This window comes from Lithobates pipiens, unplaced genomic scaffold (assembly GCF_037356315.1).
Source record: "Lithobates pipiens isolate NorthernLeopardFrog02 unplaced genomic scaffold, aLitPip1_a1.2 Scaffold_22, whole genome shotgun sequence".
Taxonomy (NCBI): domain Eukaryota; kingdom Metazoa; phylum Chordata; class Amphibia; order Anura; family Ranidae; genus Lithobates; species Lithobates pipiens.
In genome coordinates, this window is record NW_027507784.1 from 74,420,381 (window position 1) to 74,440,530 (window position 20,150).

General features: G+C 39.3%; 1 protein-coding gene across 1 annotated transcript in view; it reads left to right on the forward strand.

The window, feature by feature from the left end:
- The window catches only part of LRP1B (LDL receptor related protein 1B), a 2,110,020-nt gene that overhangs the window by 1,090,218 nt on the left and 999,652 nt on the right, over positions 1-20,150 (forward strand). The window contains exons 13-14 of the mRNA XM_077447755.1: positions 7,376-7,595; positions 10,429-10,618. Of these exons, the coding sequence (XP_077303881.1) occupies positions 7,376-7,595; positions 10,429-10,618 (410 nt within the window). The remainder of the gene's footprint in view (positions 1-7,375; positions 7,596-10,428; positions 10,619-20,150) is intronic.

Genomic DNA, 20,150 nt, shown 5'->3' on the forward strand with positions numbered 1-20,150 from the left:
TGTAGTGAATCCTAATGGATTCTTTGGCCAATTGTTTTATTCCATTCTGGTCATGAGCTTATAGCAAGAAGTAGCCCAACAAAAGGCAATGGAAATTGGGGATTGCCATAGAGGACCAATTCCACCCCAAAAAAGTATTTGTCCATACACACAATTATCATCTGTGGTAGGCCCACCAAAGGGTGCTTGATTATCCATTCCTTCAAATTATTGCCTCTTATCTCTTAGCTGATCAGGAGAAAAGTTGCGGGTGAACCTACCAAGCCAAAATGTTGCGATTAGCAAACTTTGCAAATTCTGGGTATTCTCTATGAACTAAAAGTAGTGGAAAACCTTAACTTTAACCCTAATACTCATCTCACCCCATTCCAGAGAGATATTGCTAACTAGATGGCACATCTGCTTGTCAAAATGTACCATCTGGGCCTTTGTATGCACCCTGCACTCCCATCATAGTTCCTTCACATTCATGCAGACCAAATTTGCTGTAATACATTGAGCTGCTGACTGAGCTTGCAGATCAGAAATATCAGATAAGGGTCAGAAATCTTTTTTATATACTTCTTTTGGGTCAGTGATATAAAGTACCAAAACAAAAACAAAATAGAAAATAACATGATGTATCCTAGCACTGTAAAATTGGTCTTTTACATGGGAAAGAGTGCAAAATCCGGTGCAGCTGTGCGTGGTAGCCAATCAGTTTCTAACTTTAGGTTATTCAATTAAGCTTTGACAAAAAAAAACTGCAAGATGGTTACTATGCAGAGCTTGTTCATATTTTGCACAATCCGGGTTTAGTAAGTCAACCCTACTGTGTCAATATTAAAAATGTTTCCAAGATAGTGCTGTACATCCAAATTTAGTGAGAGGCAGGATTTATAGAATTAGTCCTCTATAAGTAACCCACCATATTGTCCAGGTTCATGCAACTGGTCTGTAACTATCCACTCATTTACAGCACCATCTTGGAGACATTTTTTTGATATCTTATCATCTCCCTATAATGAAGACAGTTGTACATTTGTGCCATCATTTTGTATTTTTGCACATTGGCCTATAAGGGCACACACCTGACATGTTTTAATGCAGAGGTCTAAAAATGGTGGCCCTCCAGCTGTTGAAAAACTACAAGTCCCATGAGGCATTGCAAGGCTGACAGTTAAGAGCAAGACTCCCAAAGGCAATGGCATGATGGGACTTGTAGTTTCGCAACATCTGGAGGGCCACCAGTTTGAGACCCCTGTTTTAATGACTTCCTTCTATTTTGTATATTATGGATGTTTAGACAGTTATACATAAAAGTGAAGTTTTAGATCATGGTGGGTGTGGTAGTGGATATAATGTACCCCTGCTGGTATTCTTCTATGAAAGTATCAAAACATCAGCACCACAGCGGGAAATCCAGGCAATTGTAAATGTACTTTTAGGTGAGATCTTCAGCTTTGCTGTTCTGTTAATGATGAGTTCACTGTAAGCAAAATAATGTAAACCCTCTGGATGATTGAATGATTAGAAAAACAAAAGAGCTTGCAAGAGGAGCAAACTACAAAAGCTTTACATCTATCCACAGAGGTGATCGGTATTGTTGTTTAATTCCTTAATATTCTAATCAGTGACTGGGGTCTTTCTGTTAATTGGTTAATTATAGTCATGTGAGGATTTCCTTTGCTGGTAGGCTTGTTGTCTGATCTTTACCTCTCTACATTAATTTGTGACACTGCTAACTATGGATTATGCTGAGGCTCCCCAAGGAGTCAATCACCAAGTTCATTGACATGCTAGATATGAGTTTATACAGACGCTGCAGTGATCAGACCAAGCAGGTTCCCTTGCAAAGCACTTGCCCGGTGATCGCGTGGTCATCAAAAAATTTAGATTTTTGCTTAGTTCTCCCTCCTCGTCCATCTCTCTTCTCTCTACCTTTCTTATCTTGTCACCTTCATGGCATCAGATGCTGTAAATAATACAAGATACAGTGTATCAAAACACAAACTTGTCAGTGCAATGATGAGTTTTTAGTGTGCCGCTCTGTGTGAAGAAGACACAGCCTGAAGCCCATCAGTAGGGGTGGAGAACATCATGTTATCTAAGAGCTTAATATCATATTTGATCTGAGTTTTTCTCTTTGTAAAGTTTCTATCAGACCAGAGCCCTTGTTCATTACAAAAACAATAAAATACATTTATTTTACCTGATAGATCATAAGATACACCAATAAATGTTGTTAGGATCAATCTCTTAGCCCTTGTACACACATTCCGATGGAAAATGTCCGATCGGACCATGTTGTTGGATAATCCGAATGTGTGTGGGCTCCATCGGACTGTTTCCGTCGTAATATCCAACCGACAAAGTTTTAGAGCTGGGCTATAAAACTTTCCGACAACATAATCGGACTTTGTCCGATTGTGTGTAGAGAATTCCAATCGGACAAAGTGCCACGCATGCTCAGATCAAATTCCTAGACCAAAGCTATTGGCTACTAGCCTGAACGTAGTCCCGTCGTAAATAAATAACGTCATCACGTTACGTACGATCGGATTTTCCGACAACTTTGTGTATGCAACACCAGTTTCGGACAAAATCCGTTGGACAAAATCCGATGGATTTTGTTGTCGGAATGTCCGACCGTGTGTACAAGGGCTTAGAGCAGATAGCAAGAAATCTTCTGATCTTTGTCTAATGTGTGGATCATCAGAGTGCTCTACCTGTTTTTACGTGAGTTTTTTTTTTTTATAGTTTACACCAATTAAAGGCGTTTTCCCTTTTCTCTGGAAGCTGAAACACACTTTGTGATGTGATGCGTTGCAGTAATGTGCATGCTACCTCAAAACATGTTATGTATGCTGCAGTGTCATTGATTTTGAATGATACCCCAATGCCCTAACACAATGCTGCTCCAAGTCACATGTGTTTCAGTGCACCATAACATATAGTAATATACTACCGCTCATTGTAGTTTTCTGAATCACAAAACAGGCTCTATGTGCACTGTTGGAATGGAGATCTAATATTTGCCTATTCAAATATGATGAAAAATTCACCAATTTCCATGGGGTGTACTGACATTTTCACATGACTGTATGACCACAAGCTCTATCCATGATTTTTATAGAGTTTGCTTCCTCATTGGACATAGTAGTAGTATTGGTTCTAAAGCCAATACATTTTTTTATCTTGATGCATTCCCTGCATTAAAGGAAAATTACAGCCAAAGCTCATTTGAATGTAATTCTCCTCACAGGAGTGCAGTTTGTTCTGCACTTATGTAACCTGTTCTGTGACCCGGCGTCACAGAGTCAGTGCAGGCTGGGGAAAGATTGCAACCATATGACCGGGATCTGCCAAGAACCATGGACCGCTATTTGGCTCAGCTGCTCAATGAGCCAATAAAAGCCTGGGCAGCCGCTCGCGCCTCTCCTCCTTCATGCACGCCAGTGAGCGCGGGAGGAGCAGAGCAGACAGGGGTGACTCAGTCACCAGCTCTGCTTACAAAGCTCTGAAAACGAAGTGATCAGCAGTGTTTAATCGCTTGGTTCTCAGTCTTAGAGCTGGCGAGGGACAGATACTGCATCCACCTAGATAAGTATGATTTTGTCTGCCTTGCTGTGGTGGCAGACACAGAAGGGAAGGAGGGGAGAGTGCCGTGATGGGACCCTAGAAGAGGAAGTTCAAGGCTGCTCTATGCAATTCCATTACACAGAGTAGGTAAGTATACCATGTTTGTTATTTTATTAATAAAATATATATATATACTGTATATATATATATATATATATATATATATATATATATATATATATATATATATATATATATATATATATATATATGACTTCACAACTGCTTTAAAGCTTAACTGAACTTTCAATGTAAATGAGCTAAATACATTCTAGGTGTATCACAACAAAAGGTTGACAAAGTCGTATGCCACGTACACACGATCGGACTTTCTGACCACAAAACCATGGATTTTTGTTCGAAAGAATTTTGGCTCCAACTTGTTTTGCATGCACACGTTCACACATGTTGGACAACAATTACAAACATAATGACGTAGAAGACATACGTGACATCTCCATTACGAACGCTAGTTTTACAAGACCGAGTGTTTCTGGCTCGTACTTGATTCCGCGCATGCGTGTGTCGGACTTGTGTACAGACGATCGGAAAGTCCAATAACAAATATTTGTTAGCGGAAAATTTGAGAAACTGCTAGCCAACATTTTTTGGTGGAAAGTCCAACAACAAATGTCCGATGGAGCATACACGCAGTCGGACTTTCCGCCAACATGCTCACATCCAACATTTGTTTCAGAAAATCCGATCGTGTCTATGGGGCATTACAGTATGTTTTCTTTAACAATCAGCCACAGCCTGAATAGAAAAGAATTGTCCTGCCAGCTAGTTTCAGAGCATGCCCCTCTGTGGGTAAGCAGAGATCTGACAGGCTCCTGCTGATTCAGAGCCAGAGCTCTTCAATCAGGTGTGAGCTAAGCTTTGCTTACGGCAGAGTTATAGTTCTGTTGTAGCAAGGGATGTCTTAAACCTCTGCTTCCACGTACTGACAGGGAACAGGCTTTTCTACTCAGACTGTGGCTGCTTTGGAAAAAAACACAACTGGAAGACATTGCACAAGTTTTGTTTTGATGCACCTGGAATGTTTTTTAGCTGATTTAAATTGAGGGTTTATTTGAACTTTATTAGGCAGAAGGAAAGGCAAACACAGAGCATGACCAACTCTTGCACCATGTTCCTCTACATGAAAAAAAGATAAGATAGCACCAGTAAAAATAGTATATGTTTATTGAAATAACTGACATGTTTTTTGAATCAACGTTTTTCAAAGAGTATGAATAGTTGTGGGGGTCCAGCAAGTATGTTTGCTCAGGGGCCCGTGCTGGCTCTCAGCACCCCCCCCCCCCCCCCACAACAAACATATACATGCATTTATAACAAACCAGGCAAGAAAGGAAAATGTAATTAGTCTTTAACAAGTCCTATAAATGTTTTTAGGGCTTCCATTGATTTATTGTGTTTCTCAACACACAGGGAAGAATATTGACCCAGGCCTAAAAGGTTGTCTGTATGTCTATTAGCCAAGCGATGCACAAATGGGAGTGATTGCCTCTCCTGTTAATGTAACGTAGACTCATTCTGATTTATTGCTCCTCTCGCAGGCTTGGTCATTTAAATCGCTCCCATCCTGTGATCAGTTTGCCGTAGAAGCATTTCATCTGGTCCTTTTTTAGTTTTTCTGCCCAAATATTTAATGAGTGTGAAAGGAAACAAAGGGTTTAATTGCCCCACGTGTTGCACTCATTCATTTTATTTTGTACATTATTTGATTCATATTAGAATCCTCTTTATCTATTCCATAAGCCCAGGGAAGCTGCCTATATAGTTCACCATTAAATCATCCATTACCTTCCTGCCAATAAGCCGCCATACAGCAGTGATTGCTGCTGATTATCCTGATGGCGGGATAAGGTGCAATGATTGACAGCTGAAAAATGGGTCAAAATGTTAGCGAGATATAACTGTTTAACCCGTTGGCTGCCTTATTTTATCCTCTTGACATAATGTTTATTTATCCAGTTGTAAATCTTTCTCTTGCTGGCTTACCTGCTTGGTATAGGGAGTAGAACTTTCTGCAAGGCAACACTAAATAACTTGACATGTAGAAAGTCATTGATGTGTTTTGTAACAGAGGTAGATGGGTTACATAAAGCACCAATGAAAAAACACAAATCACTATGATGTCACAATGACATATTAGGTATCATTGCACATGCTGAAATGAAAGCAAAAATTCTACGTCCATCATTTACTATTACTATTACTAATTGATAATCAATGAAGATTTTTAAAGCATTGCCCATTGAAAATTTTGCATACGGTATTGTATTGCCAATTAATGGTCAAACACAATTTTCAGGCTTGACATATTTGGTATTTATTTATTTATTAAACGCAACCTAATATTTTATATTTTACCAAAAACATTAGGCATCCTATTGTGCTTGTGTGCATTCAAATTAACTTGAGTATATTTGCAGATTATAACAATTTGATAAACAGTAGTGTAGGTTTTGTGTAACATAAAACATTGCAACTGCTTCCATTTTATTCTACAAGGTCTTTTCTTTTATCAAATACAATGTTCTGGGGGTTTTGAGTAACCGTCAGGCTTAAAATGTGCAATTTTATATGTGTGTGCAAAAAATTACAATAAAAATGTCCAACCTGTGGCTCATGAACAAGACCGCTATGGATGCAGCCCAGCGCAGAATCGTAAAATGATTTAAACATTTTGCTTTTTTGGGGAATTTTTTCTAAAAAAGCAAACACATGCAGCCAAAGAAAAATGTGGTAATGTCTCTTTACTGGATTTTTCAAAGTTTTATCTTCCCAAACAAAAATATCCCACGTTTCACAATCACGCCTTATTCGTGTCATCCGGCAGCACCTATGTTTGTGAACAACTATTTTCCTAGTTCAAATATTTTTTTGAAATATAACACTGTACATGTCAAGGTACAAAAAAGTGGTAAAGAACCTTAGAGTACAAAACATTAAGGAACACATCAAGTATGAGTAACACAAAAATTAAAATAGGACTGTGTTTCGGATGTACCAATATATAATAGATATAGTCCATAGGAGCAAGCTCCACATGGTAAGAGTAGTTCAAATAGTGAAACAACTTAAGTATGTAAAGTGACAATAAGTACACCAAATAGAGTAGGGGTTATCATCAATGATGCAACAGAGATAAGGAACTATCCAGGTATGGGACATTGATTGATATATCAGTCTCATCAAGAGAGTCTCCAGAGGCTAAACCTAGATTTGGGGGGGGGGGGGGGGTATGTTCATGTGAGAGGTGAATTTTGTGAGGATCATTGTCACTTAGGTTAGTCAAAAGATGGAAGAAGAAGAAAGGTAGGGGGGCTGGGTGGGTCACAAGGGGAGGGAGGTAAGCAACTATTTTTGATGATGAGCACCTTGAGAATTCTTCGAAAATTGCTACTATATTCATCCAACCAGATATTAATGCGTTAGTTTATAAAAATAGCAAATAGCACACTAATTTTATGTTGCCCTTTTACTTTTATAATAAAAAATATTACAAAAAAAATAAAGTTGTATTTCTCAGATAGGTACATTATCTATATCAGTGATCGATAACTTGTGATCTACGTTTTCTACTCATTAGCTATCCTTATTTGTAGGGTATTTTATGTGTGACCCAAGACTATTCCTCTTTTTCCAATATGGCCCCCGGAAGGTCAAAAGTTTGGACATTCCTAAATTGGAGTGTTTTTTTATTTTAATGATAACTTTAAACACTTTTGTCTTTTGGGTTTTGCAGCTGGATGTACTGGACGGACTGGGAGGAGGATGTTGTTAATGATGGTGCTGGACGAATAGAAAAGTCCTGGATGAATGGGGCTAATCGGCAGGTTTTTGTCACCTCCAAGATGTTGTGGCCCAATGGATTATCGATGGACTATACAAACCAATTGCTGTATTGGTGTGATGCCTATTATGACCACATTGAGCAGATTTTTCTAAATGGTACCAACAGAAAGGTAAATGAAATAGAATTCTGTAAAAGTAGAATTACCTTTTCTTTTAAAATGTTATCACAAAATATCATTGTCAGGGATACCATTGACATGGTGTTTGCTTCTGGCAGTGCTTAATTGATATTTTAGCTATAGCTCCTAACTTTATACCACCCACCTTTGTTTGTCCCAACTTCCCTTTTGCATATAAAATCATGCATTCCAATAAAAATAAAAAAATACAACAGATGTGTAAACCCAAGAGATATAGGAAATAGTCAAATAGATGAACCCTGAGTTGGTATTTGGGGTGGAAAATGCTACATTGAGGGAATGGATTTGTAGGGAGAGCTTTGCATTATCGGGAGGGGATTTGGGGGGAGAGTTCTGCACTGGGGAGGGGGGGTGGGGTTTGTTGCACACTGGGTTGTATGTTACCTACTCCTGTACACTTAACCTCTTGGCTCCTGCGCCCTGCTGAGTACCCGCACCTATTCTCTGAAAGCTATAGCTAAAAGAAGGTAGCAAAATGCAGGCACAATCCAAGCACTCTCTAACATGTATCTGGGCCATTTGTCCAATATATATCTCAGAAGGTGAAAAAAAAAGGGAAATTGCCCAAAACACTACAACAATCACCTTGTGGCGCTACAAACAAAACACTGCTAAATATCAGTGTACTACAATGTCCAAAACTAGACTACGTGAAAATTATAAACGCATGTGCATAAATACAATACAATAAACATTAAAGTAAATTGTGATTAAATAGCAATCAAAAATCGCATATAAGTGATAAGAATCAAAAAATCACATAATAAAGTGAATAAGTGACAAAACATAAATAGAGCAAATAAATAAAAAAATATTTTCTGCTACAAATGGTGCTCTAATAACGATGTGCAGTCCAAAGAAATTTGGTCTCAAAACTACGATACTTAATCAGACACACTCAATGTCTAATAAAATAATGATGATAGCATTAGTTCAAAAACTCCTTCTCCAGTGAAAGTTCTATAGCAGAGTGTCCATAAAACGCAAAGCCTCCACCGCACCCTAAGTGTTCGTGCCCCCCTTGTTTAGAACACTCACCACCAGTATTGCCCAGCACTCTCGTGTCGGGCAAAAATCGCTTATAGTGAATACAGATGATAACTGTTTCTCCAGCCAACTCTTGTGACAGACTCCGCGGCAGAGGTTAGTGGGTTAATATCTCAGAGTTACCTCAAGGAGACAAAAGAGACTTCCCATAGTGCAAAATTGCAAAGCTATTTTTAATCTTACTAAAACAATCGATTAAAATCACACTCACATGGATCAAATTAAAAGCAGGCACTTCAAATAGACTTTCCACTAATCAGTCAGGAGATCCTTCACTCTTAGGCATTGGTGAGCACACTGGAAGCAAGCTAAGTTGATATCAAAAAGCACCGTCTCTATATAAGGTAGCTGTGCGGTACCTGACAGCAGACAACCCAATTTGAAAGCAGCGCCAAATAGTGATATCCAGTCCTTCAACTTGTGTGTTCTCCTTCCTCCGCCTTCTCTCTAACCTTTTACTGTGTGTGCTGGTCGCCGTATAGCCACTCCCCCGACATGTTTCATCCAATAGACTTCCTCATGGGTTTGGCTATCCAGCTGTCTCAACCCCCCTTTTATTTAAAATAACAAGCGACCAGTCCCTCCCAGCAAAGGTAACCCCTCCCCCTTATGGTATCCAATTGGTTGTTAGGCTCGTCCGGTGGGTGGTTAATGGTCAATTTCTCCCCAGCTCCTCCCCATCTCTGTGTACAGGGTCAATCATCAGCCCCCCACATATTGCTCTCAGCCAGATCAGGAAAGTAAATAATCGGCTGATCACCGCTCACGTCCAAAGAAGCTAATCACCGCCCACATCCAGAGAGGCTCACCCACCAAACCTTCCGATCGTTCCCCTCTTCATTTATTTCGTTCCCGCAGTAATAGATGGTTTATTTCGTCCCCGCGCATGCGCGTACTTCCGGGGAAGCCCGTTCACTTCGCCAGCTGATTGGCTGTGCCTGGGCGCCACTGTCATCACGCTTGCGCTAGCGTAATCCCCCCGGACCGCCCACTCCACCCACGACATCTTACTACACCCGGAATAACTAATAGGTTGCGCAGGCGCCGACCAATATACAGCCTCATAGCGAGGAGAGCACAATCTCCTCCCCATCAGCAACCCCCTCCAATCCGAATCATCAATGGACGAATTTAATCACAATTTACTTTAATGTTTATTGTATTGTATTTATGCACATGCGTTTATAATTTTCACGTAGTCTAGTTTTGGACATTGTAGTACACTGATATTTAGCAGTGTTTTGTTTGTAGCGCCACAAGGTGATTTTTGTAGTGTTTTGGGCAATTTCCCTTTTTTTTTTCACCTTCTGAGATATATATTTAATTATTTAAGTGGCAGCTAGGGAGAGAGGGGGGTTTTTGAGCGCTGTGATGATATACTAGAGGGGAGGCCATTTATAGTGTATCTGGAGTTTTTTCCATTTGTCCAATAACCAGAAATGCTTTGTTCAGAAGAATGTACATGTTTATTCCTATACAGAAAGAAAGGGAAGAGGTCCTACTCTTGGGGGCAACAGTTGCAATTGCAACTCATATATATTCGTTGTTTCCCCATGAGAGTTCTCAGCTGATAGACGTATCCTCAACCCTTAGACATGAGATAATTGGTTGATCTGGCCAAAAACAGCTGAACTGGTTGCCTTCCATTTCACATCTCTGGGAGATTATACCTAGATTTACAAAAAAAAAAAAAAGTTGTGAACTATTATGCAATTTAAATGTTATTATCTATCACTCGATGTTTTCTTTTTTTCAGGTAGTCGGTAGCGGGAAAGAGTTAAACCACCCGTTCGGCCTCTCCTACCATGGCCAATACATCTTCTGGACTGATTACATGAACGGCTACATATTTCAGCTCAACTTGAGAACTAATAATATTTCTCTTTTGCGGCAAGAGAGGCCGCCGCTGTTTGGTCTTCAGATTTATGACCCCAGAAAACAGCAAGGTAAAACATATCCTCACCTGCCCACGGTGTTCTGAACAGAGCACTCATGATAAAAATTGATCCATGCCGCTATTTGATTGTATGCCTTGTTGTAGCAAAGTTTGTTTTTTCATGAAAGCAGGAAAAGAAAGGCAAGAGAATCTTGAAATAACAAACCAATTATAGGGTAATTGTGGACCTTTATTATCCACTGGTTTAAATTGTCTTCCTGTAATTTCTTTAGCCACGTAGATTCAATTTATTTCATTTTCACATTTCTTAAATTTAAGAATAATGCATATTTTTAGAACGATTAAAAAGGAAATACTTTTCACAATGAAAATTGAAGTAAGGGGAGGAGGAGGAGCAGCCTCTAGACTGGATATGAACAATTCTTTTGTCACACATCCACGTGAAGTCAGAAAGGCAAAAATAAATAAATAAATTATGCTTTCAAAGAGAAGTTCTAACAGGGAAATGACAACTGATAGCAAACTGTTTTTTTTTTTGTTTGGGCTAAAATTGCATTATATTATTCTGGAAAGGCAGATGAAGGCATTGTTAGGGAGAATACTGTGATTTCTGTAATAATAAACACCTATAAGCATTATATAGTACTTTAAACTTGACATAACATACATTTACTGATACTAAGTCCACTTAAAAGTGCCTGAATACATGTTCACATATCATTCAAAACACTCAGGGAATACTGAAGCCATTCCTATATGCCAAAAAGAGACTTCAGTAAACCGGGATTGAGCTCTATGGCTAAGCCCTGATTGAGGGCAAAATGCATCAGTGGATTAGTCATGTCATGATATATAACAATGCAAGTTAGCAATGCATTGTTTCTATAATGTTAATTGAAATTGTGCAACCTGGACATTTGTTTCATGACACAGCAGGGGAAAGGCAAATCCCATATTGGGCTAAATGAGCGGTGGGACTATGAAAGTCATCTTGAGCAGTGCAATGTCAGAAAATAGGGTCTTCAGTACCTGACCTTGTACTTGGTGCCAACCCTTCCCACACCGCCACTATTGTTAAACGAGTTACCTTTTATAAAAGGGGCCGATGCTAAATCAAGAAATCGTTGAGTCAAGTGTAACTTGAAGTGTTACTAAATCCACAACTGTAAAATCTGTCTATATATACAGTATAGCATGCTTGTTATACTCACTGTGGAACCTAAGGGCTTAATCCTTCACACTGTGTCAAAGGGCTGTTTGATCCTGCCTTTTCTGATCCTCCACTTCTTTTACTGTCCTCATCTATCTGCTGATAAGACATAGACCTGGGAGGTACTCTGCACATGCTCAGTTTGGTGTGTATTGACAGAAAGCATGTGATCGGCCAATCAGCACTGTCCTGAGGGTCCACCAGCCTTATAGGGCAATCAGAGGAGAACAAAAACTCCTCCTACATGCTTTAACCAGTGCTTGGTTGGACATTGATAAAAGTCACAAAGGCATGCCGTCAATGATAAATGTTACTTGCGTGCTGATGTTAGCTTCAACCAAACTGTCAACCCGTCAAATGGCTGGTGTCAGAGCTGATTACATGTGCAACACCAAGGCAATTGTAGATTAAACTGAGGCTAAGATGGCAGCTTCCTCAGCTCCTAAGGCTATATGGGTTGACTTCTGCTTTAAGGAATTGATGTTGGTATTTGTATGTCAGAACTGCAGGTGATCTTGGGGCAACCTGGAGGTATATAAAACATGCATGCATATTAATTGTACATCCATAGAATCTTACTAATGATTTGTAATGTCTATGGTTGACCTAAAAGCATATCTAAACTCAAAAAAATTTTTTTTTTATATATTGCAGCTTACCAATCCTTAGCCCTTGTACACACGGTTGGAGATTCTAACGGAATGTGTCCTATCGGACCGTTTTGTCGGATATTCCGACTGTGTGTGGTCTGCATCGGACTGTTTCCGTCGGAATATCCGACGGACCAAGTTTTCCAACTTGCCGGTAAAATTTTCCGGCAAAATGCTCCTATCGGACATACTCCGATCATGTGTAGCCTACTCCGATGGACAAAGTGCCACGCATGCTCAGATCAAATTCCTAGACCAAAGCTATTGGCTACTAGCCTGAACGTAGTCCCGTCGTAACGAAATAACATCATCACGTTATGTACAATCGGATTTTCAGACAATTTAGTCCGACCGTGTGTATGCAACATCACTTCCGGACCTCTTCCAGGATTAATCCGTCGGAATTACTCCGACGGATTTGGTTGTCGGGATCTCTGACCGTGTGTACAAGGGCTTAGATGTGTTGGCTGCATTTGTTTTCTTTCTTTTTTTTTCAGGCTAATAATATTTTCAGAATGTACAGAAAATACCTGTTGATCTTGCCAGAAATTCAGAGTCCCGGTTGCTTCCTGTTACTTTAAAAAAGGCACAAAAGAACCTCATCTTTTTTGTGTAAGCCAGTGGTCTCTGAACTGCAGTCTAAGGGGTCAGATGCAGTCTTTTGCTTGCCTTTATCCAGCCCTTAGGATATTAATTCTCTCCCACTGATACAAAACACTGTTCCTCCCACTGACACCAAAATAGGGGCATAATTCTTGCCACTGACACCGACAACTGGGGCAGCATTTCTCTCATTGACACAGACAATAGGGCGCTATTCCTCCCTGATACCAAATATGTGCTGTGTGCTCCCACTGACTCCGGGACATTTTCTACTCCCAGTGGCCACAGTCCAGCCCCCTCAAATCTGAAGGCCAATAATCTGGCCCTTTATTTAGAATGTTTGGGGACCCATGATGTAAACTACTGTGCTATGTAATGGATATGAACAAAGGCAGACATGTTTGAAGTCAATCTTGTGGGACAACCATGTCTTCTTCAATGGATACATTGGGGAAATGGATGTAGCCAACTAGGGACAGAAAATTGGTTATTTGCAGGATGACAAGGTGAAAATAGCAAAAAGTCACAAAATAAAAAAGGAAACAATAGTGGTCATCACATCTGGCAAGTAACAGTAGATTATATTTTTGTATTTGGTTTAGATACGCTTTGCTCTGACATAGCCATTATAATGTCTTCAACGTCAACCAACTCTGAATTTTCTGTCTTGGATAAAGGCAGCTTTTCATTTTTTTTTTCTTTTTACATTCCTATGCATAAGGGACTTATAGATCAGTAAAATAGCTCACCAACCTACTGAAGGGCAATGCATTCAATCATTTTTGTCAAATGTTAATTATTTTCCCATTTCCAAAAACAAATTTTACACATACAGGATTTATTTCATCGTAAAATCATAAAAACTTGATTATTGTGTTTCTAAAGACTGATCTTATTTAATCAGCTCCAAACCACTTGTAATCATATATAGGTAGAGACGTAAGTCCTATTTAATGGCTGATTAAAGTTAAACAATCCCCAGCACAAGAGTGGATAAATTGTGGTGGGTTTAGATAAGTCCCAAAGCCTCGGGGATAACACACTGCAATAAAGGCACATTGATTATGGATAAATTCTGTCTAATTCCTAAGCTAATAAATTTTACAAGTGCTGGAAAATTCTCAATTAAGGATATGATTACAATCCAGGAAACAAAACAAAAAAAACTGACTGTTGTGTTGAAAATATATATTTTTTTTTTCCTCTCGGCCAAGTAAGAGTCATAGCAACTTTATGATGCGGTTGCAATCACAGCGTTTTCCTTGCTACTCCCCCAGAGGCTAAGCTCTACACAGAAAATAATGACACACAAAATGTTTCAAAGCTGTAGTTAAGCGATCAATTGTTTTTAATTCTGCAGAAAACAAGCTTCCATTTCGATGCGGAGAGTCAAATGCTGCAAAAGCAAATAGTCTATGGGACTCCAGGGCGAATAATGCTGAATGGTATTTTGCCTGAATAAAAGCGAGAGGAATGAAACAAGAAAAAACAAACATAAGCCTTGGTACAGAGGATGAAAACATAAAAGTTTACATTTGCCCTGGTGTGTTCTAATATTGTTTTAAGTCCTATCAGCATGGGCAATAGAAACGAAACACTAGCACTGGAAAATATGGATGTCCTCCAAAAAGAGCAAAGAAACTGAGGGAAATGGGAAAAGAAGGCAAGGAGACAGATGTCTTTATATTCTATCTCCAGGGGTGCTATGTCCTCCATCTCACCAATTCATAAGTTTTTCTTTATATTTTAAAAGCCTTTTGAACTTCTTTTTACTTAGCTAAGTGCGTTGACCATGCCTTTCCATGGTGGATCTGCCTTTGCTGGTGGATCCAGCGCTACAGTCTGTAACCACATCAACTGACTGTGAGTGCAGCCATTGGAGTCTTTAGGACCTGAGAGAAACCCACTGTTTGACAGATGATAGTAAGTCCAGATTACTAAATCACAAAAAGCAAAAAATGATGATCAGTGGCACCATTTATTAAAATAAAGAACAAACCATTAGGATGACTTTGCTCCAGGGGAGGGAAAGCAGCATCGAAAATGCACCTAATATATATATGAATTTATTCTGGCCTATGTAATGAATGAACATGAACACCCTAGTAATAAAGCGCGTTTAGACTCGTTTACCTGCATCAATCGTTTTTTGATGCTGGAACTCTCTCTTTTTTTTTTTGCTTCTAAATATCTGTGCATGGACACATAGACTAACATTGAGGGGTGTTTTGAGGCAGAAAAAAAATGCAAAACGCCTCTAAAAGCATTTAAAATGTCCTGAATGCATGAGGCCTTATACTCACAAATACAGATGAGTGTTAAGCCCATAACATAAAACAGAAGGAATTTCAATCTTCAATCATAACCACAGCCTGTAGCCCTAGACTGATACAGATGACACCCAATTAAATGTAGTAGACACTAACGTGTTTCGAGAGTACACCCTCTTCATCTGCTATCATCATAACCTTATTATTATCATATTAATATAATATTATCATTTTATCATATCAATATCATTATCTTAAGCCAATGAAGCCAATGAAACAGAAGGAATTTCAATCTTCAATCATAACCACAGCCTGGGGCATTAGACTGATACAGATAACACCCAATTAAATGTAGTAGACACTGACGTGTTTCGAGAGTACACCCTCTTCATCTTCTGTCATTATCATAACCGTATTATTATCATATTAATATAATATTATCATTCTATCATATCATTATCATTATCTTAAGCCAATGATGCAGATATCTGAAGAAGGATCTTCCTTCAAAAAGCTAATGTACTCGGGACCCACTAAATGACAGCATCCAGCACCTTTATTCAGCAATAGATCACTGCTGTAGTGATCTATTGCTGGCTGATTGCGTCAGAGATAGACCACTATCAGAAGTGAGATGTTGCTGCACAATTGAATGGGAAATCTTGATCAGGTCCTCACAATTTTGAATGAAAGAAATGTAAAACAACGATTAATGAATGAACGCAATGTCATTTTGATTTTTAGCAATGTCAAACCTGTAAAAAGTCACCGTATTTTTGTGTCACAAAAACCCACTTTAACAAGATTGTTCAACTGTTTTTTATACTGTTGGGTACGGGCCTTCTTGATAATATCATAAGAATTTTCATCTTCCAATATCTTGTCCATCTCTGCTAAATAATTTTTTTCATGTTGGAAGTGTGTTTGTAAATGTGGTGGTCAGAATATCAGTCGTACAAAATTGTTTATCTCCAATACCCAATTTCACAAAAAAGACCCTTCATGGATTAAAGTCACCGGGATAAGTAAATATTCTTCACAATGGTGGGGAAGTAAGGTGAAAAGGGAAAATCTCACAATTAGATACAGGCTGGATATATGAATTAAAAACTTACCATCCATGGGGTCTCAACATTGATTGGGACTTCAACTGTTTCATTAGTAATAGTTGATCCTCATGTCGTAATTTTATAGGGTCAATTCTCACGGGCTGCATGTCACATAAACAGCATTTTATTTTTAATTTTATTTTATTTATACATTATTTTACTGTGTGTTTGTTAATATTTATGTATTGAATTTATTATATATTTAGTATGTTTTTAGATTAGAGATATTTTGTAAATGGACAGTGCATCCATATTTTTGTATCATCATCTTGATGTAATTTATCCTGGCATTGTAGAGTGTCTTACTGCTAACATTTAAATTAAATGTATTACTTTTCACTTTTATATATATTTTCTAACCATTGTAGTCTTTTTCACATACATTTGGTTTTCGCAATTGATTATTCTATACTGAGTGTAGAATGAGATATTTTTACTTACTAGTTGAGTCAGTTACCAGAGAATCTTGAAACAAGCCAAAGTGTGCAGGAACACACAAAGCAAGATAAGGGTACAGGAGCTAGGGAACAAAATGGTATCACATGCTCTGGGCTTGTAATGCTCAAATAGAGCATCACAGAGCTGATGCCAATGATAGCACAGTAGGTGGCAGAGGGGAGCACCATCGCCAGTGGGCGTGGAGGGGGAGAAATCTCCCAAGCAGCCCGGGTCTCCCAAGCAATGGAGACCCGGGCTAGGCATTAAAGATTAATCAATAGGAGCAGAGGAGGTGTGTCTCTGTTGCCCAACAGAGAGTGCTTGGGTTGCAAGCTGCCCATTATACCAAAAAAATAAGTAAAATGTGAAAAGTTATTTAAAAATGTCCTATAGAATCTAAAATTAATACATGTATGTAATAGTTTATCTTAAAGTTTTTCTTTAAGTTTTCGTTTTCTGTTATACAATGTAACTTTTAGTTAGATGGTCAAGGACAATGCCCTAATCTCTAATATGCTGCGGCATTGTCATAAAAGAGTTACAATTACCATTGACAAGCATATATGTAAAAGCTCTCTATTGTGTAAAAAAAAAAACTTTCAGAATTTGGCCTTGTATAAATATTTTCCATTTATCTAAATGTAGCCTGTTGTTCGGCTACATATTCCTCTACTCTAGCTTTGTCAGTGTTCATCAGCTCTGATTAACTCTCTCAACTTCTACTTCAACGTTGACATTTATCTATAAAATGGCAGTAATTGCTTTTCTTTTCTTTTTTTTGTGAGCCAAGGACTGTGCTTGCCCTTCCTCTGTCACACAAAACACCATGGACTGATCGATCATCAGGTTTCTCAGGATAAAAATGAGACAGTCTTCAAGTCTAGGACTGGTCTCTTCAATAAAACAAATGTGCCTGTCTATTTGCACTCTTCTTTAGAGTGTACTCAGTCAATGATCTGCCAATGGGAGTTACATCATTCCCCAGTTACATCATTGTCCGATTAAGGCGGCTGAAGTCCAAGCACTGGGAAGAAGTTGGAGGGAAGATGCCAGTACTGGAAAGACATCACATCGTTGGACCAAAGGTAAGTATTTGCAGAGTTTATCACCGATTTAACATTCAACCCCCCCCCCCCCCCCAACCAGACACACCGACTGCTCCTACCCTTATAGCCTCTATACGTTTACCTCTCTTCTTTTTCATCTACTCTTCTCCTCATTTTTGCTAGAAAATTACTCAGAGCCCCTAAACATTATATATGTTTTTTAGGGAATAAAATGGCGGTCATTGCAACTTTTTATGTCGCACGGTATTTGCTCAGCAATTTTTCAAACTTGTTTTTTTGTGAAAAAACAAAACAAAAAATGGTTTCATAAATTAAAAAAAAAACAAAAAACACTAAAGTTAGCCCATTTTTTTTGTATAATGTGAAAGATGATGTTACACCGAGTGAATGGATGACTTACATGTCACACTTTCACACTACATGTCACAAAATTGCACAGATTCGTGGAATGGCTCCAAATTTCGGTGCTTAAAAATCTCCATAGGTGACGTTTTAATTTTTTTACAGGTTACCAGTTTAGATTTACAGAGGAGGTCTTGGGCTAGAAATGTTGCTTTTCGCTCTAACGTTCGCGGCAATACCCTACATGTGTGGTTTGAATGCCGTTTACAAATGTGGGCGTGACGTGTGCATGCGTGCTCTTCTGCATGCGAGAACGCAGAGATGGGGGCGCTTTAAATGTCATTTTTTTATCGTAAATTTTTTTTTTTTTTTTTTTTTTTTTACATTTTCCCTTATTTTTTTTTTATTATTACTTTTATTCATATTACAAGGAATTTAAACATTCCTTGTAATAGGAATAAAGAAAAAACTCAGAAACGCGCCTCTGAGTGCAAGGTTTAATGTGCAATAACATAAGTATTCCAACACTTGGCAGTAAGAAGTGATGTGCTCGTATGGGACAAAGTTCACCTGAGATAGTCTCAAGCATCTCCTGTGAGTGCAGAGAACCTGCTTTGAGAGTGGCGGTAAGCTGGGAAGGGGGGGGGGCAATCCTGTGTAGTGGCTGGATATGCCAGGGGTAGTAGGCTCAGAGAGCAGCGCCTGTGAGGAGGGTGAAGTCATCGGGGTATGAGGAGACACAACGCATTTCAGTGCATGTGCGAGGTTCTTACGGAGCATGCGCACTCCTTTCTCAAGTGAGAATCAACACGTTTCAGAGCAAGCATGAGGCTCGTGCGGAGCATGTGCGCTTATTTCTCAAGTGAGAATCAATGCATTTCAGAGCATGCATGAGGCTCGTGCGGAGCATGTGCACTCCTTTTTCAAGTGAGAATCAACACGTTTCAGAGCATGTGTGAGGCTCGAACGGAGCATGCGCGTTCCTTTCTCAAGTGAGAATCAATGCATTTCAGAGCATGCAAGAGGTTTGTATAGTGAGAATCACTTGAGAAAGGAACGTGCATGCTCCGTACGAGTCTCGCGCATGCTCTGAAATGCATTGTGTTTCCCCATACCCCTTTGCCCCATATGAGCACATCACTTCTTACTGCCATATAAGTGTTGGAATACTTATGTGATTGTACAATAAGCCTCGCACTCAGAGGCGCTTTTCTGTGTTTTTCTTACATTGCTATTCAAAATTGGCTTCACTCTTGAGGAAAGCTGAGCCCTAGTGCGTGTTTCATCCTCCAGAACTACCATCATCATTATCATTTTGAAAGGAACATCACCTTATTTATTTGGACTCTCTAATCCTGAGCGCTAGCATTTTTGTTGCTGATCTTGTAATAGGAAAAGGGCATGATAGGTTCTCTTTATGGAGAGATGCGGGGTCTAGGCAGAAAAGGCTGAGATAAAAAGAAAAACTGACAATCTCTGCCTTTTCAACAGCAATGTTTACTTCTGCCGGGCCGGACAAGACATCATAATGTTGCACCCAGGCCTCTGAAGGTCATAGAGACTGCCCGGGACAATCTGGTCTGCGGTTTTCTCTATGGTTAACTTCGCCGAACACACAAGCCAGTAGAAGCAGCAGAGGGTAATGGGGGGGGGGGGGGGGTATGTCCCCTCCTGACGCCTGTAGAAACAATGAAGCAGCCGCTATGATTGTTTTTACGGTGCAGGGAATCACCAGCTGAGAATGATAGCTGCAGGCATCATTCAAATATCCCCACTCAATGTCCAGTACGGTGTAGGACTTAGGCGGGAAGTGTTTACAGTGGTTGTACTCCTAGTGTTAGAGTCACTTTTGATAGTTTATGCTGATGCCAAGGGATTCCAGGGCCCCACCC